We start from the raw sequence: 21,474 nt of genomic DNA on the forward strand, positions 1-21,474 counted from the left end.
ACTCGAGTGACTTGATAGATGCATCTTTTTATTGGTCACTCTTTTGCAATTGGACGGTCAATGCTTGTATCATTGAATTCAACTCAGTCATCTCACTTATACCACTAGAGGAAGCACCTTGATGCGGCGGTGGAAAAGATGGAAGCTTTTGAAAGCCTTGTTGAGCTTGATGAGGTGGAACGTAGACTTTTTGTTGTTGCTGCGGTGGAGGGGTAGTATTCAATATATTCTGACTAGTCCATCTCAAGTTAGGATGAACTCCACTATGATTGTTATAATAGGAACCCCCCTTGCCTAAATTGATGAAAGGCATAGACTTGCTCCTTCTCAGCTAGACAGTCAACAGCAACGTGACCATCTTCCCCTCCACATCTCTCACATGAAACGGTTTCTTTTATGGTCAACAAGTGAACCGTCTGTTGATCTCCTGCATTCTGTAACTCCAACTTGTCAAACCTGGCATTCTTGGCTTCCAGCTGAACCACAACTGCACTATCAACAGAAGAAACTATTATAATTCCTCCTCTTGGGTTCCCATATTCAGCACAATGGGTAGCCATCTCCTCTATAATTCCCCATCCCTTGTCATCATCAATATTCTTTTGGAATCGCCCATTTGATGAAGCATCCAAAATAGCATGGTGATCGTCATACAATCCATTATAAAACTGGTTGCATAAGAACCACTGATCGAACCCGTGATGAGGAAGAGACCGCACCAATTTCTTAAACCGGCTCCATGCTTCATAAAAGTTCTCATCTGGCGTTTGCTTGAAGCTTGTAATCTTTTCTCTCAGTTGATTAGTTCGTTGTCGAGGAAAGTACCTTTTGTAGAAGGCTAAGGCCAGGGTCTCCCAATTGGTGATCCCAGCCGCGGTTCTATCAAGATCAGTGAGCCATTCTCGGGCTCCATCGGTCAAAGAGAAAGGAAATAAGACCTCCTTCATCTTGTCCTGCGTCACCCCCTTAGTAGCGGGAATGGTAGAACAGTAGTCTGTGAAAACCTCCATATGTTTTTGCGGATCTTCTCCAGCTACCCCACGATACAATTTTCTTTCAACCAAGTTGATATAAGATGGTCTGATATCAAATGTGCTCCCATCTTCTGTCGCAAGATTGAAACCTTTAGGAATAGAAGCAGTTGTAGGCTCAGGGTGACTCGCGATATTAGGCATCTTCACAGAATTAGCGGCAGAAATATAATTGTCATCTTCAAAAGACTGGTCTTCTGCAAATATGAAGTGTTCAAGATCGGGTTCAAAAGTACTCAAGACTTCCTTTTGATTCTTTCCCAGCAGTCTTTGTCTATAGCGAAAGGTCCGCTCTGGTTCAGGATCAGCTGGGACTAACTCGACCTGTTAGACCTGGGCATAAACAAGACTAGAGAAAATAAATAAGAACTGTCTCAAGGAATTAAAAATTCCCTAAGACGAAGACAAACGAAAATATACAGATAAATGGGCTAATTACCTCCCCAGCAACAGTGCCAAAATTTGATACCGTCATTTTAGTACCAAAAATAAATACCTAAAACTACCAACAGAAGTTAGCGGAAGTAGGGTCGATCTCCACAGGGAGGCTATTATATCTATCTGCTAATCTAGGTCTGTCTGGTAACAAGTGGGGGTTTTGAGTTTGATTACTAAGCTAAAAGTGATTAAAGCAAGAGAATAAGGCAAAAGAACAATAAAAGCAAAGATGAACAATGTATGTGATCAGATAAAGAGAAATATGTTAGGAATTCGGTTCACCATGGAAATTAATTAACTCAGTCGTAAATAGTTCAGACGATCTAATGTGAGAAGGGCATGGGAAAGGTCCTTCCGGTACGCTATCCACCCTAGAATACAACTAACTTAACTTCAGTCCTCATTAGGGTAGTTTACTGTTCATAACAGGTCTGCTCATTCCAATCTTCCGATCTAGGATTGAATTTAACCAATTTAACAGGTTTAGAAGCGTGCACTCAACTAAACGATTACAGTTATATTGTCATAAAACAGTTCTCACAATTTGATCATCTAACCTATTCACAACATCGTCAACTCACTACCATGGCTCCCATAATCCTAACATAAGGGAATTTAGCTACTCATGCTATTAATGACATAAACAATAATAACATTGAATAAACTAGAGAAAGACATAATAGATAGATTAAAGGAATGAAATTGCATAAATTAATGACAAATATTAAACAGAAATTAGAGAACAAATAATTAAGAGCAAAGAAAATTAGATTGAGTAAAAGGAGTAGAGAAAGATTACAGAGAAGCGAATCCGGCAATAAGAATGAGTTAATCGTAGCAAAGAGAAAGAAGCAGCAGTAATTAAGATAAATAGAGTAATTAAGCGTAGTGTAGAATATGTTTGAACCTAATGACGTCTTCCTTATATAGGGAAGAGATTATTAACTAAAACAATAACTAATCACGGAATAAAATCACGTGTAAATAAGCATAGTCACTCGATCGAGGAATTTGAAACCTCTCGATCGAGTAATTCTTCAGCAAATCCTCTCGATCGAACAGATATGGCCTTCGATCGAGAGCTTCTAATTTAGCCCACTTCGATCGAGCTCAGCAAGGACTCGATCGAACACCTTGAACCGTCAAAGCCACTCGATCGACCAAGAAAGCACTTGATCGAGCAGTTAGCCACTGAAAAAGCTTGCACTCCGTTTGGTCAGCTTCTAAGGAGTCCTCACGCTTCCCGAGGCATAGCATTTCCGCGCTAAATTTTCTATCTCCTTAAATGCATGCTAGGAGGAACGAATAAGGCACGATTTCACCACTTTGAGGTCCGTTCCTGCAAATGAGACGAAACAAACCAAAGCAGCCTATTCGGGGCGTTTTGCAATACAAAACTATAAAAATGACATAGAAATGCGTGCAATAAGAGGCTAAAAAGACTATATTAATTGCACGTATCAGCAGGCGCCCATCTTCAGCATATCCTGAATGACATGTTTCAATTTGAAGCGATTCTCTGTATCATGTCCTTTGCCTCTATGGTACTCGCAGTAGGCGTTCTTATCCCAGAACTTAGACTTCCTCTCTGGGTCAGGTGTAGGTCCTATGGGTTGGAATTTACCTTGTTTCATTAATCTTTTTAGAGCATTGGAGTACGAGTCACCAACATTGGCGAACTTCCTCTGCGGGTTATTATTCTTAGTAGATGATTCGACAAGGTTGATCTCGTCGGTCTTGCTAGTGGAGCCATAAGAACGACTCGTTGTGCCTTGATATCCGCAACCTACCGTTTTGGACAAGTGTCCTTTACGGATATCGTCTTCAATTCTCGTTCCTAACATTGTTAAGTCTTTGAAAGACTTTATGCTTTGGTACCTTAGATGGTTCGCATAGATTGGCCTTAAATTGTCCACGAACTTTTCAACAAGAGTAGCCTCGTCTGGGCATTCGACGAGTTGCATGCTAGTCTTTCTCCACCTACTTAGGAAGTCGGTGAAACCTTATTTTTCATTTTGGGTAAGAACCTCTAGAGTGCGCATATTGACTTGAATTTCAGCATTATCTGCATACTGTTTGGTGAACTCAATTGCAGCATCATCCCAAGTAGCAATTTTCTTGTGATCCAAGGAGTAGAACCATTGCTTAGGAATAGTATCGAGAGATGAAGGAAAGATCCTTAGGAACATCTCTGGCTTGATGCCTTTGATAGACAAATAATCTTTGAAGGCAGGAATATGGTTTAACGGGTTTTCATACCTCTTAAACTTCGGGATGTCAGTCATGTTGAAGTTACTTGGCACTTGAGCGTTTACTGCCTCATATTTGCGACTGTTTTCCCTGTATATGTCATCTCCCTTGAGGTACATTAGTTGCTCCTCCAAATATTGGAGTCGCTTTTCAGCTTCAGTAGGACCTGGTGGAGGGTTGACTTCTAGTTGTCCAACAAAGGGTGGAAGATTATCGTGTATGACCATGTCGGGAATAGCATCCTCTGCAGGAGGAAGTCTAGCTTCTACAGTGACAATGCGGCCTTCGATGGCATTGAGGCGAGCATAAGCTTGGTCTTGGCTTGTCTGGAGACGAATGAGTGCAGCTAGGATTTGATCATTACCATTTACGGACGGTTGGGGTTGACCATTAACGCTTCCATGACTAGTTCCCACCATTTTGGAACTGAGGATAAGAGACCGATGACGAATCAAAACACGATCGACCGTTTTCGCACACTTACTCAAAAAAAGACTTGACTCGTGAAGTGGGTGTGTGCCACCGTGTCAAGTGAGGTTTGAAAATGACAAATTTTGAAATGTTTGTCCTAGACAACTGTAGTGTAGTTGTAGGAGTGCTGACTCGAAGTGAGGTTTTGAAATGGGTTTAAGACCCGAACTTTGATTCCACATTTGGACAGAGTTTCGGCTTATTTTGCTCTATTTTTAGGCCATTTTCGAAAATATTTACTTTTTGAAAAGGATTTTATTTTGCAAAATTTCGTCATGATTTTGTTTACAAATGCTGATCACGTATAAGATACAAACATACATATGGGCATTATAACGGTATGCTGAGTGCATTTAAAGGGTTTTGGCTTGAAAGGTGGGTTGCCATACCAAGCAATCAAACCCTTGTCTATGGAGAGGTCCGTGCCAAACATGAGTAAGGTCGGTTCCTAGTCCATTCCCTCGAGTAGTGAAAGCCCTTGATACAAACATGAGTATGTACCACGGTATGGTTGACGTCAATCGCTATCCATGTTTAGGCCCAGATAAGAATTTGGACCATCCAGATGGGACAATTGGTCGAATGGGTTGGGTTAAGCCTAGGAAGGCCAAATGAAATGACCTAAGAAGGTCGAGTAATGAAAACCGACAACTGTCTCGTATAAACTATTCCCTAACCTTGTTCAAGTTTCACCCTGGGTAACACGTAAGTGTATTTTCCCCGGCGGAGTCGCCAAAATGTGAACATGGGCCACCCGCGCCGCGCGCACCCGCGCGTTGCTCTCGAGGCGGCAGCACTTCTCCCTCGGAACCTTGGGTTTGTCAAAGCACGTCATGGGCCGTTACCGATTGGTGAGGCATTGAAACCGATGAAAGGTTGAATAAGCCTGCATTTGTGGAGTCGCCACCAATTTTTATGGAAAATTGGAACCGTTCGAATACCTCGTGCCATGTCAAGACATAAAGTAGTGACATAGACACTAAAAACTCGTTACCCTTAGCATTCTATGTCTATAATGACTCGAAAATGCCAATGGACACGGATGCCCAGAGATAACTGGAGTAAGGGGTGAGGGTACGTATGAGGAAGCTCTTTAATCCAACACCTAATCCCGCCCGCCTCGATAGCGGCCTCTACTAATGATTAGGGAAATCGTTCATATTTGATATGTCGTCGATGTAATGCATGCAATGCAACAAACATAGATTAATCCTAGCATGTGAAATTAGACTATGTCGGTTAACATGTATTTTAGCTAACAAATTGGTCGAGTTCGAAGTTAGATTAATTACATGTGAAGGCCATACAATTAAATCATATATAATAATAATAATAATAATAATAAATGAATTACAATAATTAAAATTACAAGAATTACAAGGATTATTTGATCTACGTCAAAAGCACGTTCAAAGACGGAATTTTGAAGAGAAAAAAAAAAGAAAAATAAAATTGAAATTAAATACGAAAATACGTCGAATTAGAAGTGAAAATACGATTAATAGTCGATCAAACCGTAATTAGAAGCTACGTCAAAGCGAGAAATAGTTCAGGGACAGAAGCCAACCAAGAACAGGCGCAGCATCTGCTGCGTCCCTTAGAAGAGGCGCAGCACTTCCTGCGTCCGTTCTTGAGTTGGGTTCTGGCTATGAAGTCAGAATAACGGATTGTTATCGTTCATTGGTAAATTTAAGGTCGATTATTAATATTAAACTCAAATTGAAGTGTTTTAATTGACTACATACATACTAATATCGTCACAAGTTAGATTAAAGACTAAAAAATTATTACGGGGATTTACATAATTATACAATGTTGGATTTGTAAAGGTCGAAACTTTGAACTTGAAAACGGAATTAAACTTGTAAACTGAAATCAAATAAAGAAAACTATGTACAAAAGACGAACTCTAAAGACTCGATATGGGAAAATCGAACCTTTAAAATCCGGGTTTGAATAAGATCACGAAAATCCGCAAATATTAGATTATAAGGAATTTATGTCGAATTAAGCATTATAATTTGAAACGGATTAGTTAAAAGCATGTTTATATACTGAAATGAACAAAAGAAACGAAAGAATAAGAGAAAAGGGGAAATTGCAGAAAGTCGAGGAAGAAGAAGAAGAGTAGGAGCAGCAGCAGCCTCTGGAAGAGGCGCAGCAGGTGCTGCGATTCTTCGAAGAGGCGCATCTGTTGCTGCGTTCTCGACGTCAGACCTCCGTTGTTTTATAAAAATGGTTTTAAAAGATGGTTTTTGAACGTGCTTTTGATATAGACCTTACATTGGATGATACAAAATAAAAAGGTACAATAAATAAATGGGATTTACACCTTCAGACTTACATGTTTGACGAAACGAGATTGACTAAAGTTATCATTTAGTGATTGTTCGACTCGAATATGCGTGGAAAGTGCCCTTTTTAAAGGATTTAAAAGATTGATTAAGTTGATTAAGGTGGAGTTCGTCAAATTGGTCGGTCTATGCAACGTGACTGAGACTCAGAATGATCTGAGCTTACATGGTCAATTGATCAAGCACGTAGGCGTCGAAATCAATAGCGTAGTCTAGAATGCAAAGAGAGAAAGAAGGGGCGGAACACTCGCGTGCCAAATATGGAGACCGAAGGTCTCGATTTATACTAAACCTATGGAGGAGTTTAGGAATAACACAGATACGGAAACAAATCACGGAAATATTCTGGAAAGCGTAGAAAGAGGGCTGGGGAAGAGGCACAGTAACCACTGCGACCCTTGGAAGAGGCGCGGCACCTGCTGCGTCATTTCCCCAGAGGTTTTCTCCTCGGCAAGAAAGATTTCCGCGTTTTTTATGGAATTTCGGTAGATATACACTTCCTTATTCCGTGAAACACAATATGCGGAAGATATTTCCATAAAAATATTAAATTTAATTAGGAATAAATATCCAGAGAATTCTAGAACACTCCAGAATATTCCGACTCAGCATTTAAACGGTTTTTAGAAAATGAAGCGGTTTTTGACCCGGACTCCAAATGAACTCTAATTACTGTCAAAACGACCGTATCAATGCTTAGATGACGACCATGAGGTTGACTCGAGTGTTTGAGCTATCACTTGTCGATGAACTTACGAATTGTCATAAATCGCTCCGCATATCAAACATGCGGCCCAATCATCACTGGGTGGTTGGCGGGAGGTGCAAAAATTAGGTATCTACAGGAATCCACCATCTTGGACCTCAAATTCACCATTTCCACTTGCATGGGCATAACATAATCTTGACTCTTTTTGGAGCTCCTTCCACCTTGTTAATATGTTTGGATAGACTCCTTCATCAGGCCATGATTGAGCTGCTTTTTGTATTGCAGCATTCCTTACCATTGTCATTCTTCTGACACCTGTTAACATATAACACACGTTAGAGTTTTATTAAACTCATAGTAAACTGAAAAACTTCAAGTTTACTGAGCTTTGCACACTGACCTTCAAGTAAGCTTAGAACTGGATTTGTTCTATGTACTCCAGGAGTATTATTAAACTCTCAACAAAATTGCTTGTGTTATCTTCACATGAAAGTTCTGGATCAAATTTATGCTTAGTCCATTGTTCTTTGTCCTCCAAATCAATAAACCATCTTGCACAATCATTTCCTCCATGTTGAACAAGTTGCTCTAAAGCTCTCTTGAATTTGTACTCTGATGTTGTATTTACAACCATCCAAAATAGTTTGTACAGCAATAACCCAGGATATTGCTGCTTGAAATTCTTGCATAAATGTGGAGCACAAAACCTTCTGTAAGCATCAGGCCAAACCATGTCCAAGGCTGGCTTAACACCCTAATTATAAAGAAGAATATTTAGTAATTAGAAAAAATGATTATGAATATGTAAAGAAGAATATTAAGTAGTAATTATTAAGAACAATAATTTGTTACCTTTTGCTTATCAGAAATTATTGTCCAGTTTGTCCTACCACTTTCAGCCACACATTGCTTTAAGAATGTAAAGAAGCTACACCAACTGTCCTTATTTTTAGCTTCAACTACTGCAATTGCAATAGGAAACATTTCATTGTTCCCATCAAGGGCTGCTGCAAATAATAATACACCCCTATGATTTCCTTTGAGGTGTGCACTATCAACCCCTATCAAACTCCTGCAGCCTCTAATTAACCCCATAAACTGAGCTTGAAAAGATATGAAGATTGACTTGAAGTGGAGAGTCTTCTCTGGATTACCCATGTATGTTCCAGAATAATGTACAATACTGCTTGGGTTTGTTAGTTTTATAATTTCAACATATTGAATAAGTAGCTTATAAGACTCATCATGTCCTCCATTGATTTCCCTCAATGCTATTTCTTTCATCTTGTACACTGAACTACTTGCCATTTCCAATCCATATCTTTTCATTAACAAGTCTTTAATTGATTGTGCAGATATGACTGGGTTGGCACTTTATGTCTTCTATCATTTTCTTAGCCACCCAAACACAATTAGCCATAGGGTTATTTGTCCTCACACCAGAACATCTATGGTCAGGATACCTAATTAACTTAATGGCCCAAGTAGTTTCATCAGGAAGGACTGAAACATGTATCCTCCAACCACAATCAGCAGTGGCACAATCTGCTATGTACCTATTCCACTCAGACTTTACAACAACAAAGTAAAAACCTTCTTGAACAAAATAGTCTCTGAGAACATCTTTAAAGTGCTCTTTGTCTATAAATAGTTGCCAAGACCTCAACCTAATAGCCCCAAACTGTTTGGTCTGATATAGTTCACCATTCTTAAATAACTTCTCGAGATACCCTCCACCTTCATCATTCCACTCAGGTTCTTTATATGGGTTATAACCACCATAATTTAAGGCCGACACACCCTCATTCTCTTCTTCTAAATCCGATAAACCCTCATCTTGCTCACTTACTTCCTCATCAATTGGTACATATGTGCCATCATTATCAGAGTGGTCTAGTTCAACAATAAGCTCCAGCTCCTTACCCTTCCTGCTCATAGCCCTTATTACTCTTTCACTCCTGACAGCCCTTGTTACGCTTTCACTCCTTACCACCAAGGCATTTGAGGCCCCTCTAACTTTAGGAACATAAACTCCCATTTTTAAAGTTGTTGTCCTGGCCATCTTCACATTTATCACTTGTTTTTCTGAAGATTGGTTGACCGAGGGCAACATAAGCCTTGGAGATGCCCTTCTAATGTTGACAGCCAGATTGAATGCTTCAATAGTATAGTAATGGGGGAAGTAGGTTCAGCAGCTATTGCAATGATTTTAATGGGTGAATTGGCTAAAGACCTTTGACTGAACCTTGGAGATGTCCTTGGAGTTAGCACCAACTCAGATTGTTGGGTATGAAGGGGTGAAGTAGGTTCAGCAGGGATAGAGTCAGGTGATATTTGATTTATAGCAATATAGCTTGTAGCTTTTGAATTGGAAATATTTCTCCTGCAAGTTAGTTTCTCACCTATGCATTTAAAACCTTCAAACGCTTTTGGAACATCAGTAATGGCTGCATTTAAAACCTTTGAAACCACAGGCTCAATAGTTTTATTTTTAGCCCTAAGTTGCCTAGCCAAAGTAAGGACATGAGAAGGTTTCACTAAACACCCAATCCAAATGTCAATAATTTTCTTGCCAGCAAATCTACTAAACATTTCCATTAAATCTTTATCATCATTTAAAGTGATAGATTTCATTTTATAAGAGTAAGCTAAAGAAGGATGTTTAGGCAGAGGTATACCTTCTTTCTCTGCTCCATCATATAGGTCATTAATAATGTCCATAAGTTAACACTTATCTGTATCTTCAACTATTACTTCAACAAAGTTAGCCCTAAAATGAAGCTTTAACGAGACGTTCTCCATACTGCATCCAAACATTACCGCAATCAAATTATGAGTTTCAAAACATGAACTCAAGCTTCGCCAAAGATTTAAAATTCTCAAGTAATTACCTACTAATTATTTGAAAAGTAATAATCTTTACACTTAAAAGTTTTCAACTTGGCCAAAGATTTAAACAATTAACAAAGAACAATATCAGATTTTACAAATTGAATAGTTTGATCATAATATGTAGGCTTAGTTGTAGGCTCAAAATAGATGTAGGCTCAAAAGGTTGCTATAGCATACACATGGTAGTTAATAGTTCTCTCAGCTAGAAAGTGATGATGGATTATGTAACAGGGGGTTTTGCCTTAGCTAATGTATAAGACATAACAAACAAGTAGTGCATCTATCTCGGTTGCAACAATTAACAAAGTAGTGCCTTAGCTAATGTGTAACAGAGTTTTTTGCCTCAGCTAATGCATACACACAAAACCCAAGTGCAGAGGCATTTAAACTCAATGACAAATCAAAAAGTAAAGTCCATATTGCATCTATCTCAGTTGTCTCGACGGATTTTTCAAGTTAACACACTTAATTCTACCGAAATTACAGAGAGTGAAGGTGGAAATACACAAATTTTCATTTAAGACGAACATTATCCGTCTTAAACTTTAAACGGGTCAATAATATACCAAATTGTCTCACTTTACTGCATCCAAACAAACTGATTATGTGAAAAGTAAGCATCTTTATACCAAATTACCGAGCACTTCATCTATCGATGCTACTTCTCCAATCAAATTATGAATTTCAATGCATGAACTCAAGCAATTAACTACTGGTTAGTTGAAAAGTAAGCATCTTTTTACTTAAAAATTCTCAACTTGGCCAAATATTTAAACAAATAACAAAAAACATCAGATTATACAAAATTAAATAATATTGTGTTGATAACAAACACGAATAAAAGGAGAAATATGAATACCTGAAAAACCACAAATGAAGGATGAAAAATACAAAGTTATTGATGAAAGATAATCGATAAATTTTGGGTTTGATTAGATGATGAATTGTGGGTTCAGAAACCCTAGTTTGGCAGATTTAAGGGTGAAAGGTTTTGTAAATAAAACAGGGGGGATGGGGTATGTGAAAGGGTTTTGGGGTTTCTGATGATCGATCGATCATAATTCTTTTTTTTTTTAGGAAAACCCCGAAGGATTAACTATATTAAATCTGAATCAGCAATAGCAGCGACATACATATATAGGAAGATCTCCAAACCAAATATTCCTACCATAGTTCCATGGGTTAGCGTGAGCTAAAGCATGAGCGACCCCATTAGACTTTCTACTAACGTACTTAAACTCAACAAAAACAAAAAAATTACTTAACGAAAAAATGTCATTGTAAACTAAATAAATATCACTTCTTCCTTATTTGCGCTGCTTCAAGTCTACTATCACGCCTACGCAATCACTCTCAATGATTACTCTCGAACAGCCATCCCTTTCAGCTTTCAGTAAACCGGTGAGAAACGCAACTGCTTCTACTACCTTCACATCGTATACCCTCTTGCTTTGAATGGCCACTCCCCACCGAACATGCCCTGTTGCTTCAAGACAAACCACCCCAATTCCCATACCCCCGCCTTTAATAAAGCCCGCATCAACATTCACTTTAAACACTCCTTCTGCTGGTTTCTCCCACCTGCTTGTGGTACCATCACTGGCCTCGCTCCCCCTAGCAGCCCCTTCCTCCATCTCCATTTCCCAATAGAGCTTTCTTACCCTATCAATCACGACCTCCTCGTTCCTTACTTCTCCCTCAAAAACACACTTATTACGACGTTCCCAAATAGCCCAGTAACATGTCATAAATTCGACACACTCCCGCACACCCATCTCCCTCAACATCCTCTCTGCCCACTCCCTCACCCGCTCTTCCCCATTGACCCTATGCACCGAGTAACCCAGCCCTTCCCAAATCCCATCCCCCCACTCACAATCCCGAATAGCATGAAGGCAAGTCTCCATATTGCTAGAACATAGAGGGTAAGCCACATCCATATTGCCAAGCCGTTTTGCTAGATTAAAATTCGTAGCTAAGGCGTCATGGAAAAACTGCCAAAAGAACAGCTTAATATGCGGAATGACGGGAACTTTCAAATCTTGTTCCACAACCATTTGTCTCGTGAAAAGCTAGATTGCTCGGGATCCTCCTCCTCACCAGCTAGAAGTTTGTATGTAGATTTAACCGTGTAGTCTCCATCTTTTTCTAGGTCCTAGCACCATTCATCCGGCGGTCTGTCTACCCTTATACGGATGTTGAATATACCCTCTTATTCAAAAGGGAGAAATAGCGAACTTACCTTCACTTTGTCCCAATTACGCCCATATGTCGTCATCAGGTCTACAACTCGGAGGTTCTCACTACTTTCCAACCGGGGAGAAATGGTACGCCGCGTTTGAGTTCCTGGAATCCATGGGTCAGACCAGACCAACGTGCTACACCCATCCCCTATTCTTCGCTTAGCACCAAACTTAATAGTACTACGGGCCTCAACAATATTTCACCAAGTAAAATTAGGATTGGTCCCCAACTCCGCATCTATAAAAGAAGGATCCCAATAATATTTAGCTTTACCCAACCGAGACATAAGACTAGACTCATCAGTTAAAAGCCTCCATGCTTGCTTTCCTAGAAGAGCTTTGTTGAACTTCTGGAAATCGCGAAATCCAAGACCACCTTTGCATTTAGGTTTACATATTTTGTTCCAGGCCACCCATGGTATTTTCCTTTTGCCGTTTCCGGCTCCGCACCAGAATCTCGAAATCAGTGATCGAAGTTCTTTACAAAAATTAGACGGAAATAAGAATACACTCATAGCGTATGTGGGAATTGATTAGGCTACCGCCTTTATCAATTTTTCTTTCCCCCCTTTACTGAGTAGCATACCTCTCCATCCTTGTAGTTTCTTACTAATTTTGTCCCGAACAATATTCGTCAACGCCTTCTTCGACCGCCCAAGAACAGTAGGGAGGACCAAATACTTTTCTTGTGACTCTACCACGCGGACTCCAAGGACCGTTGCCACCCCAGCTCTTCTCAACTCTCTCGTGCCCTTACTGAAAGAAGCGGTTGTCTTATCGAAGTTAACCATCTGGCCCGATGCAGCCTTGTAACGATGTAAAATATCCCAGACCACACGAGCTTCTCCTTCACTATCTTTCACAAAAATTATACTATCGTCCGCGAAGAGAAGGTGAGAAATAACCGGAGCATTAGGTGAAATATTAATCCCATGAAGACTGCAACTCTCAATAGCCTTCCGAATCATAGCCGACATAACTTCCGCACACAGGAGAAAAAGATATGGCGATAGAGGGTCGCCTTGTATTAATCCCCGGGAAGGCACCACAATCTCCGATGGCGAGCCATTAACAATAATCTCATAGGAAACTGATCTTACGCATTCCATAATTCTATTAACCCAATTGTCATCAAAACCCGTAACCAACATAACCCGCTCCAAGAAAGACCATTCGACGCGATCGTAAGCCTTTGACATATCCAGTTTGAGGGCCATATGACCTCCTCTGCCCCTAGAATTCTTCATATGATGGAAAAGTTCAATGGCTACCAAAATATTATCAGTTATAAGCCTCCCCGGGGTAAAGGCACTTTGATTTTCAGAAATTATGTCGCCAAGGAAACGTTTCAGACGATTAGCTAACACCTTAGATATTAATTTATAAATCACATTACATAAACTAATTGGCCTGAAATCCGACATTTTATCTGGCTCTTTCTTTTTGGGAATTAAAACAATGTGAGTACGATTCAACTTACTTGGCATAGAAGCTCCCCTAAGAATATCGAGCATCTTATGAACATCCTCGGGGCTAACGATATGCCAATAGGTTTGAAAAAAGAGCCCATTCATACCATCTTGGCCCGGAGCCTTAAGCGGGTTTATTTGTTTAAGAGCCTATACTACCTCCTCCCTCGTGTATTCTCCCCTCAGAATCTCGTTCATATCAGTGGTTACCCTTCCCTCTACTCCCTCCAGTATATCATCGAATTCATTTGGTGAGGTAGTCATGAAGAGGTGTGAAAAATAGCTTGTTGCTGCTCTCTTAATCCCCTCCTGGTCAGCGTGAGTAACCCCCTGGTCATCTACAATCCGTAATATGAGATTCTTTTGCCGCCTTTGACTCGCCTTCCTATGAAATTTTTTTGTATTTTTATCACCTTCTTTGATCCATAAAGATCTCGACCACTGACGCCAAAAGGTTTCTTCCTGTTTGAGCAGCTTACTGATTTCCAAAATAAGTTTCTTCCTCTCCCTCACCAAATCAATGCTCTTATCTCCCTCATTAAGTTGTTGAAGCCTCCTTCTCTTGTTGCGTATATCTTTCATTATGGTCCCTAAGCTTACTCCCTTCCAGGCCCGAAGCTCTTTGGCACATCTATCTATCGTCTCAAGTAAATTCCCATTCCCACGCCCTGCTAATAGTATCTTCACACCCGTCCTCTCCAACCCATATTTGCTCAAACCGAAATTTCTTTGCTCGGTTCTTGCAGCAAGAGCTAGGGACCAGGGCAACACTGATCAGGCAGCAGGCAACAATCCCAGTCACACTACCATGTTAACACCCCCTGCCAGGCCTGCTTTGGGAGGTCACAGGTACCAGTTCAAGCTCAACCATCAGCTGCCACCTTGGCCAGCTGAAACCTTGATCAACTAAGCTAAGAAAAGTCTTAAGAAGTCAGGCCAAATTCACACTGCAACCAAGAGAAAATCAAGCTGAAAGACAAGCTACTGAAAGGGACATAAAGCATAAAGCAAATTGCCATTTCTGACTAAACAAAGAAGGGGCTGTTGCTGGGATACTTTTGCTTGTCTCTCCATATTTAAGATATCACCTAAGAGCCAAAGTCAAGGCCTCTACTGCCCTCATTCGTCCTTATACTCCCAGCCAAATCAACACAACAGTCTAGGAAGCAACATGTCACTATCAGTGCAGACTTTCTGTTGTTTTATTGTAGTTTCCTTTAAATAATTTTGTCATCATTGTAAAATATTTCCAGTACTTTAATTATGTCCTAAGAACTAATCCTGGCCCTTGGATGAGACTTCTAGGTTAAAATTTGTAACAGAATTCCAAGAGGAATGCCTATATAAGGACCTCTCCTCCAACTGCATTCAGGCAGTTTTTGATGAATATTAAACCTGAGTTTTCTCTCAATTTTAAATCTCTATAACTTGTGCTTAGTCTGTAGTTAAGAGTCAGGCATGTTAACATCTTGTGCTTAGACTATAGGTGTTGAACAAAGTCTGTTAGTGAGGTTCATTCAATCCTATGCTCAGACTGTGGGTTGTTTGGTCTTGCTGTTAACTTGAGTTGGTTTTTATCTTTACTTGGCTGTGATAATTTCCAGTTTAAGTTGTACAAATTATTAGCTTGCTTCCCTGTGAGTATTCTGTGGGATTTAAGTTGATGATTATATCCCTTGTTCCTTGTTTAGTCTCAAACATTTATCCTATGTCAGATTGTCTAATTCCTTCTGTCAGGGAGTCTTAATTAATTTACCAAAAATACTTAGAATGCTTCAAAATTCTTGAGATTTTAGTCAGAGTTAGTTTATTCATTTAGCTAGCTTGTCACCAAATTTCATGATTTTAGCAGGCCATTTGGTATTTTTAGTTTAATTCTGAAGTCTATTGCATTCCTGGAAGAATTTAGGCAAACCTTGTTTAAGTAGAGGTTGAGTCTTTATGTCAGGCCTGGGGTTTGACAATGCAATTTGGTAATCAGAGCAAGGTTTAACACAATTTCACCTTTGTGTTAGTCTTGGATTGAGAGAAACTGTGAGTTCATTATCCCTACCTACAATAAAAACACAAAAACAACCATGCGTGAAGAGAGACTTGCTGGTATTGAAACCAGAATAGAAACTCTTGCAGGAAATGTAGACACACTACTCAATGTTTTTCATGTAGTGATGGAGAGGTTTCCAAACCATGATCCAAGAAGACAACCACCTCCCAGAGGAAGAGGTAGAGGCAGAGGCTTCTTTATGGGAGTAGGGAGAGGACAACCACCATCTGGGTATGAATCAGACTCTGAGGAGAGCATCAGAACACAAGAAGGGGTTCCTGAGCACACAGACAAGCATTTAAAGGTAGAAATTCCTGAATTTTCTGGTAGCCTAAATCCTGATGATTTATTAAAATGGATTAGGGATATTGAGAAAAATTTTGAGTATAAAGGTTACACTGATGTTAAGGCCTTTAAAGTTGTTGTCTTAAAACTAAAGAGATATGCTTCTCTTTGGTATGATAACCTGAAACACCAAAGGATTAGGGAAGGAAAAGAACCACTTAGGTCTTGGTCTAAGCTTAAAAAAAAGATGTTGAGTAACTTTGTCACCAAGGATTATACTCAAGATCTCTTTATTAAACTGTCCAAACTTAGGCAAGATGAGAGACCAGTTGAGACCTACCTGAGGGAGTTTGAGCAGTTAACCTTACAATATGAGATTAATGAAAAACCTGAGCAAAGGATTGCTAGGTTTCTGGAGGGTCTTGATAAGAATATTGTTACAAAGGTTAGGATGTAACCCCTGTGGTCTTATGATGATGTGGTTAACCTGTCTTTGAGAGTTGAAAAAATGGGAAAGGCTAAGCCTGCAATGTCTAAAACTACCACTAGACCTGCATTCAGACCATTTACTAGTGTCAGGATTGGTAGTACACCTAAACCAGTTGCACCACCTACACTAGATAAAGGGAAAGCCCCCGTGAACCAGAAAACCAACCCACTTGTGACCGAGGGAAAGATCAAATGCTTTCAGTGTCAGGGTTATGGCCACTTCAGGAAGGATTGTCCTTCTAAGAGAGCACTGACAGCAATGGAAGTAGAAGAGTGGGAAAGGGAAGGATTGGTTGAGTATGAGGAAGATGAGAACCCAGTGCTGGAGGAAATGGAAGTTGGGGAGGAATCGGGCCAAGATCAGGTTGTAGCTCACCCTGACACAGGGCACAGCTTGGTCTTATGGAGAGTTATGCATTCACAACAAACACCCTTAGAAGCTGATCAGAGATCCCTGATCTTCAGGAGTAGATGCACAGTTCAGGGAAGGGTTTGTAACTTGATCATAGATGGAGGGAGCTGTACCAATGTGGCTTCCATCACCATGGTCAACAAGCTGAATTTGGTGACTCAGGATCACCTAAATCCTTACAAACTCAGATGGTTAAACAAGGGAGCAGAGGTTAAGGTTGACAAACAATGTCTAGTCCTATTCTCTATTGGGAAAGTGTACAAGGATGAGGTACTGTGTGATGTTGTACCCATGGATGTGTTAGGTTCATATACCTATTATTAGACTCTTCTAATAGTGAACTAATTAACTTCTTAATTTGTGTTCTTTAGATCTAGTGCATGCATAACCAAATAAGAGATTAATAAGAAAAACAATGTCCCTTACATTATAATTTTCGGATTCATGGGCACAAGTAAGGTCTCCTACCTTCACTTGTTCTTGAGCTATTATGAGTATTAGGATGATCCTCCAAAATTCTATATTAAGAGCTCTCCTCTTGATTGCCCCCAAGATTTAACCCTTATCACTACTAAATAATATTTGCTAGATATTTATTTAGTAATCTACCTTAAAATTGATTACTAATACTCATATATTACATTAATAATATTAGTAACATCTTTGAACAATTTGGATTATCATTTCTCTAGTTTTAGAGAAAGATAAACAATGTAAAAAAGAGGTTTGCATGTATATGAATGAATATTCATAAGGAAGAAAAACAAAGAACAAAAGTCCTTTGTTTATATGGGTGTGCCGGTTTTGGAGGGGTTAGGGGACCAATATATGGTCCTTACCTTTTTCCTTTTTGTGAGATCCCTGAAAAAATCTCCCTTTTTGAAAATAAATAATTAATATGGAGCCGCCAGTAGGTTTTATAAAAAATATACAAAAACAATTTTAACGGAAAAGACTCCTTTTGATCCCTGGAATGGGGACTGATCCGTCACTCCGGTCTGAACCAAAGATTGCGGATTCGGGGGTAAAGGTACGGCCAGGGAAGGTGTTAGGCACCCGGACCGCCCATCAAACTGACGGCCTCTACTATTTATTTGTAATATTATATATTTGACGAAAAAAAGACAAGAAAAAAGAAAGTTAGAAACAAATTTTATACAATTATTTACAAGGACAAATTATCTAGGTTAGTTTATATACAAATTATATGATAAATAAAGAAACAAATAAAAGACTGAAATAAAGAGAGCAAAGAAAACTTATTTGAATTGGTACCCTCAAGCCTTTGTGGATGTTGACTATTAATGAATATCGACTTTTGTCGTAAATTATTGGCTCTTATGCGCTTATATGAAACTGGGACAATTTGAATGGTTTGATTTGAAGCTGGAATAATATATTTGAGACGGAGTATAAAAGTATAGAATTTATGGTTTGGTTTAAGGTTGGATCTTTCGGTATTGTATTTGTGTCGCTGGTTTTGTGTTTGTCCGTCTGTTCGTCCTCCCTCAATTGTGAGACACGGTTGGATATTTATACTAGTGGGGGACGTAACTTGGATGCGAAGTCATGAAGAATTTGACTTGCCCTCATATTAATGCTCTGTATTGTTGATCCACCAACTTGCTTTTTGTTTCCTAATGAGAGAACAAATAATCTCTTGTTTTACTACGAATTAACGATAAACGACCAATTGGACTTGTTTAGTAATTGGACCAACACAATTTGACATGTTATTTAACTATAAGGTGGGTTTCCTTAATTAGTTGGGCCGGATAATTATTTGTTGGACTTGGTTATGGAATAAGTTGTCAAAATTAGAAAGAATGGAACAAAGATCTATGAATGGTTTTATGCCATTTTAAGTGGTTTTCCGGAAAAGAAGCGTAAAGAGCCGATAATTATAACATTGTCAATTTTCATTTAGTCATTAAATTTGAGCCTCATCATCGAGTACCCGTAAGGCTAGGTAGACATTTTGAGGTGTCTACACTTTTGCTCTTCACAAGACTTGGGTGTGTAAGGCTAGGCTAGAATACTCATCACACTTGTCATACACTATAAACAAATGCAAACAAACAAAAGCCATTTCATCCTACCCAAAACCGGTTTCTCCTCATAAAATGGACTTCCATTTTATTTTGTCAATTTGTCATTTGTCACACAATATGTCACATGTAGTATGTTACATGTTATTAATTACTTTAATGCATATTTATCAAATAAATATCATTTTATAAATTAATTAAATTACATACAACAAATTGACTAGTGGTATTTGATCACATAAATAAAATGGGTCATATAATTATAATTCACAACATCTTGTAATTATAATTAACCATTCATTCTTATCTCTATTGTTTCTCAAACAATAAACAATTTTAGTAATAAAATATTTCAATTACTAAAATAAATCTTATTTAATCACGTTACAATAAGATATAAATATTCTCTCTCACAAATTGAATTGTTCAATTTTAAGGAATTGATTACCTTGTATCGTCATACAATTAATCAACTTTACTGATAAGGGCATCATCCTATAGGTGTGACCTTAAGGGATCAACTGACCACCACCGTCCTACGACAGTAATGTCAAACTCTAGCAAGCCAATCGTTACCGATTAATGTTGATCAGTTGACTATTTAATTTATCATCCCTTTCGTATTCTTATTATGAGATTTAATTGTGATATTTAAACCATGTGATCGCACTATTGTTGAGCACACATATTCCAACAATCTCTCACTTGTCTGAGACAAGTGTGCATCACCAATTCTCTTATCCTATTACAATCTCTCACTCAATGCAAGGTGTCTCGCAGGTCGTACTTGCATTTGATCATATCTTAAGTGGTTTCCTCGATCTGGAGTGTAACTGTCTGACCGGAATTATCTACCATAGATACTTTCCGAGCGTGGCCACGCATTTCCAGTTCACTACTCCTCGAGTGGCCTTGAGATTTCAAATAACCCTGACAAGGGGGTGGACAATTCCTATCGCACTATTCCCTTTGTTTAGCCACAGTTCATCATAACCCAAAATATACCCATTTGACCTCAGTTGCGACAGTCGTAGAGCATAAATCAAAGTCAATCAGAAATTTGTGCCAACTTGGGCGAATAGTCTCTACTCAAAACAATTGACTCATAAGAATACTATAGCAGCTCTTGCCACGACCAGACTTTATGAATTACCAGAACTCTATAAGCGGTCACTGCCCGACAGAGTGTCTCATATAGTCTGCCTATGTGATCGACTAGTCATCCCATATGACTTTATGGCACTTGAACTTGCCATCAATCGCATCACACTCTAGTCACTTCGAGACGTCACCTCATATAAGTAACTAGGAGCAAATACCATGTCAATCCAGTTCACTTTAATGGGGTTCAATTTGTCTCTACAACCCATTTGGATTTAACAAAGTAATGTGTGAGTTTTAAAGAAACTCAAACGATAAATGTGATTATCATATATGAATAGTCAATAAACTATTACTACTTCATATCTTATAATCTTTAGTGTACCTTTTACACTAGTTGAAATGCAATAAAAGCTTGGCAAGTGGATATACCCTATATCCATATATTCCAACTTTATCAATTGTTATTTCCTTCTATTCAATGTTATATCCAATAACATGAATTTATCTAAGTATATGTCTAGTCTTCTTACTAGACTTGAGCTCTTTAACTTGAAAGATGCTCCCACTATTATCACATAACTTGTGATAAGGTCATTTGTAGATGGATTCACTCTTAATCCCTATCTTGACCAACTTATCACAATTTACTTAGATTCCTTTTGTAGAATTTGCAATGGTCGAAACTAAAATACTTCTCTAGTTTCTTACTCCTTAGTCAATAAAATTAGCCTAGGATTTTGTCAAATCCTTTTCAGTTTGGAAATTAAAGCTTGTGCAACCCTTCAACACATAACTTAGTGCATCATCCAAACATATGAACAAATCTTCAATTGTTCTTTACGGCTTTCACAAGACCATCTTATGAATTAACTTGTTATTGACTTATTATGCTCCAAACATATGGTTCATCACAGCATGTGCGTCTGTTGGCATACACGATCGTTCTAATGGCGGAATCATTAGCAATCGATTTCATGTGATCAACAACTTAATAGGTTCAGTGAACGACTATGACTGCATCATAGCAATTCCACTTTCATCAACATGAATAACCTACTCAACCTTGTTGATGTTAAACAGATATGAAAGATCTTATCATCATAAGTCTCTCAACTCTATGCCAATATACTCTCACATAGATTCGGTAATCTAAAATATATCGCACCTTTTCCTAGTTTCCCAATCACTTCTTGACAGAAGAGAGCATTGGTACATTATTCTCAATAAGTAATATG

The 21,474-nt window shown here is 38.8% G+C and overlaps 1 protein-coding gene and 1 non-coding gene across 2 annotated transcripts; one reads left to right on the top strand and one right to left on the bottom strand.

Moving 5' to 3' along the window:
- The first annotated feature begins 696 nt into the window (after window positions 1-696).
- Window positions 697-800, top strand: LOC141638072 (small nucleolar RNA R71). Its single transcript, XR_012541983.1, has one exon. It is a non-coding gene; the product is annotated as a small nucleolar RNA R71 (small nucleolar RNA).
- Window positions 801-7,383: 6,583 nt separating this feature from the next.
- LOC141638060 (uncharacterized) lies at window positions 7,384-8,561 on the bottom strand. The gene is made up of 3 exons (XM_074447508.1): window positions 8,106-8,561; window positions 7,740-8,007; window positions 7,384-7,568 (listed from the first exon to the last, which is right to left on the bottom strand). The coding sequence occupies exons 1-3, from the start codon at window positions 8,559-8,561 to the stop codon at window positions 7,384-7,386; spliced, it is 909 nt and encodes a 302-aa protein (XP_074303609.1).
- Window positions 8,562-21,474: the final 12,913 nt, after the last annotated feature.

Source organism: Silene latifolia, unplaced genomic scaffold, assembly GCF_048544455.1.
Source record: "Silene latifolia isolate original U9 population unplaced genomic scaffold, ASM4854445v1 scaffold_168, whole genome shotgun sequence".
NCBI classification, from domain to species: Eukaryota; Viridiplantae; Streptophyta; class Magnoliopsida; order Caryophyllales; family Caryophyllaceae; genus Silene; species Silene latifolia.

What these genes read in the sequence shown, in the direction of transcription:
- LOC141638060 (XM_074447508.1), bottom strand. Translation starts at nt 8,561, where the DNA reads ATGGCAAGTAGTTCAGTGTACAAGATGAAAGAAATAGCATTGAGGGAA. An exon ending in TAATTTCTGATAAGCAAAAG is followed by an intron (nt 8,008 to 8,105) that starts GTAACAAATTAT and finishes CTTTATAATTAG; the next exon opens with GGTGTTAAGCCAGCCTTGGA. An exon ending in ATTTGATCCAGAACTTTCAT is followed by an intron (nt 7,569 to 7,739) that starts GTGAAGATAACA and finishes ATATGTTAACAG; the next exon opens with GTGTCAGAAGAATGACAATG.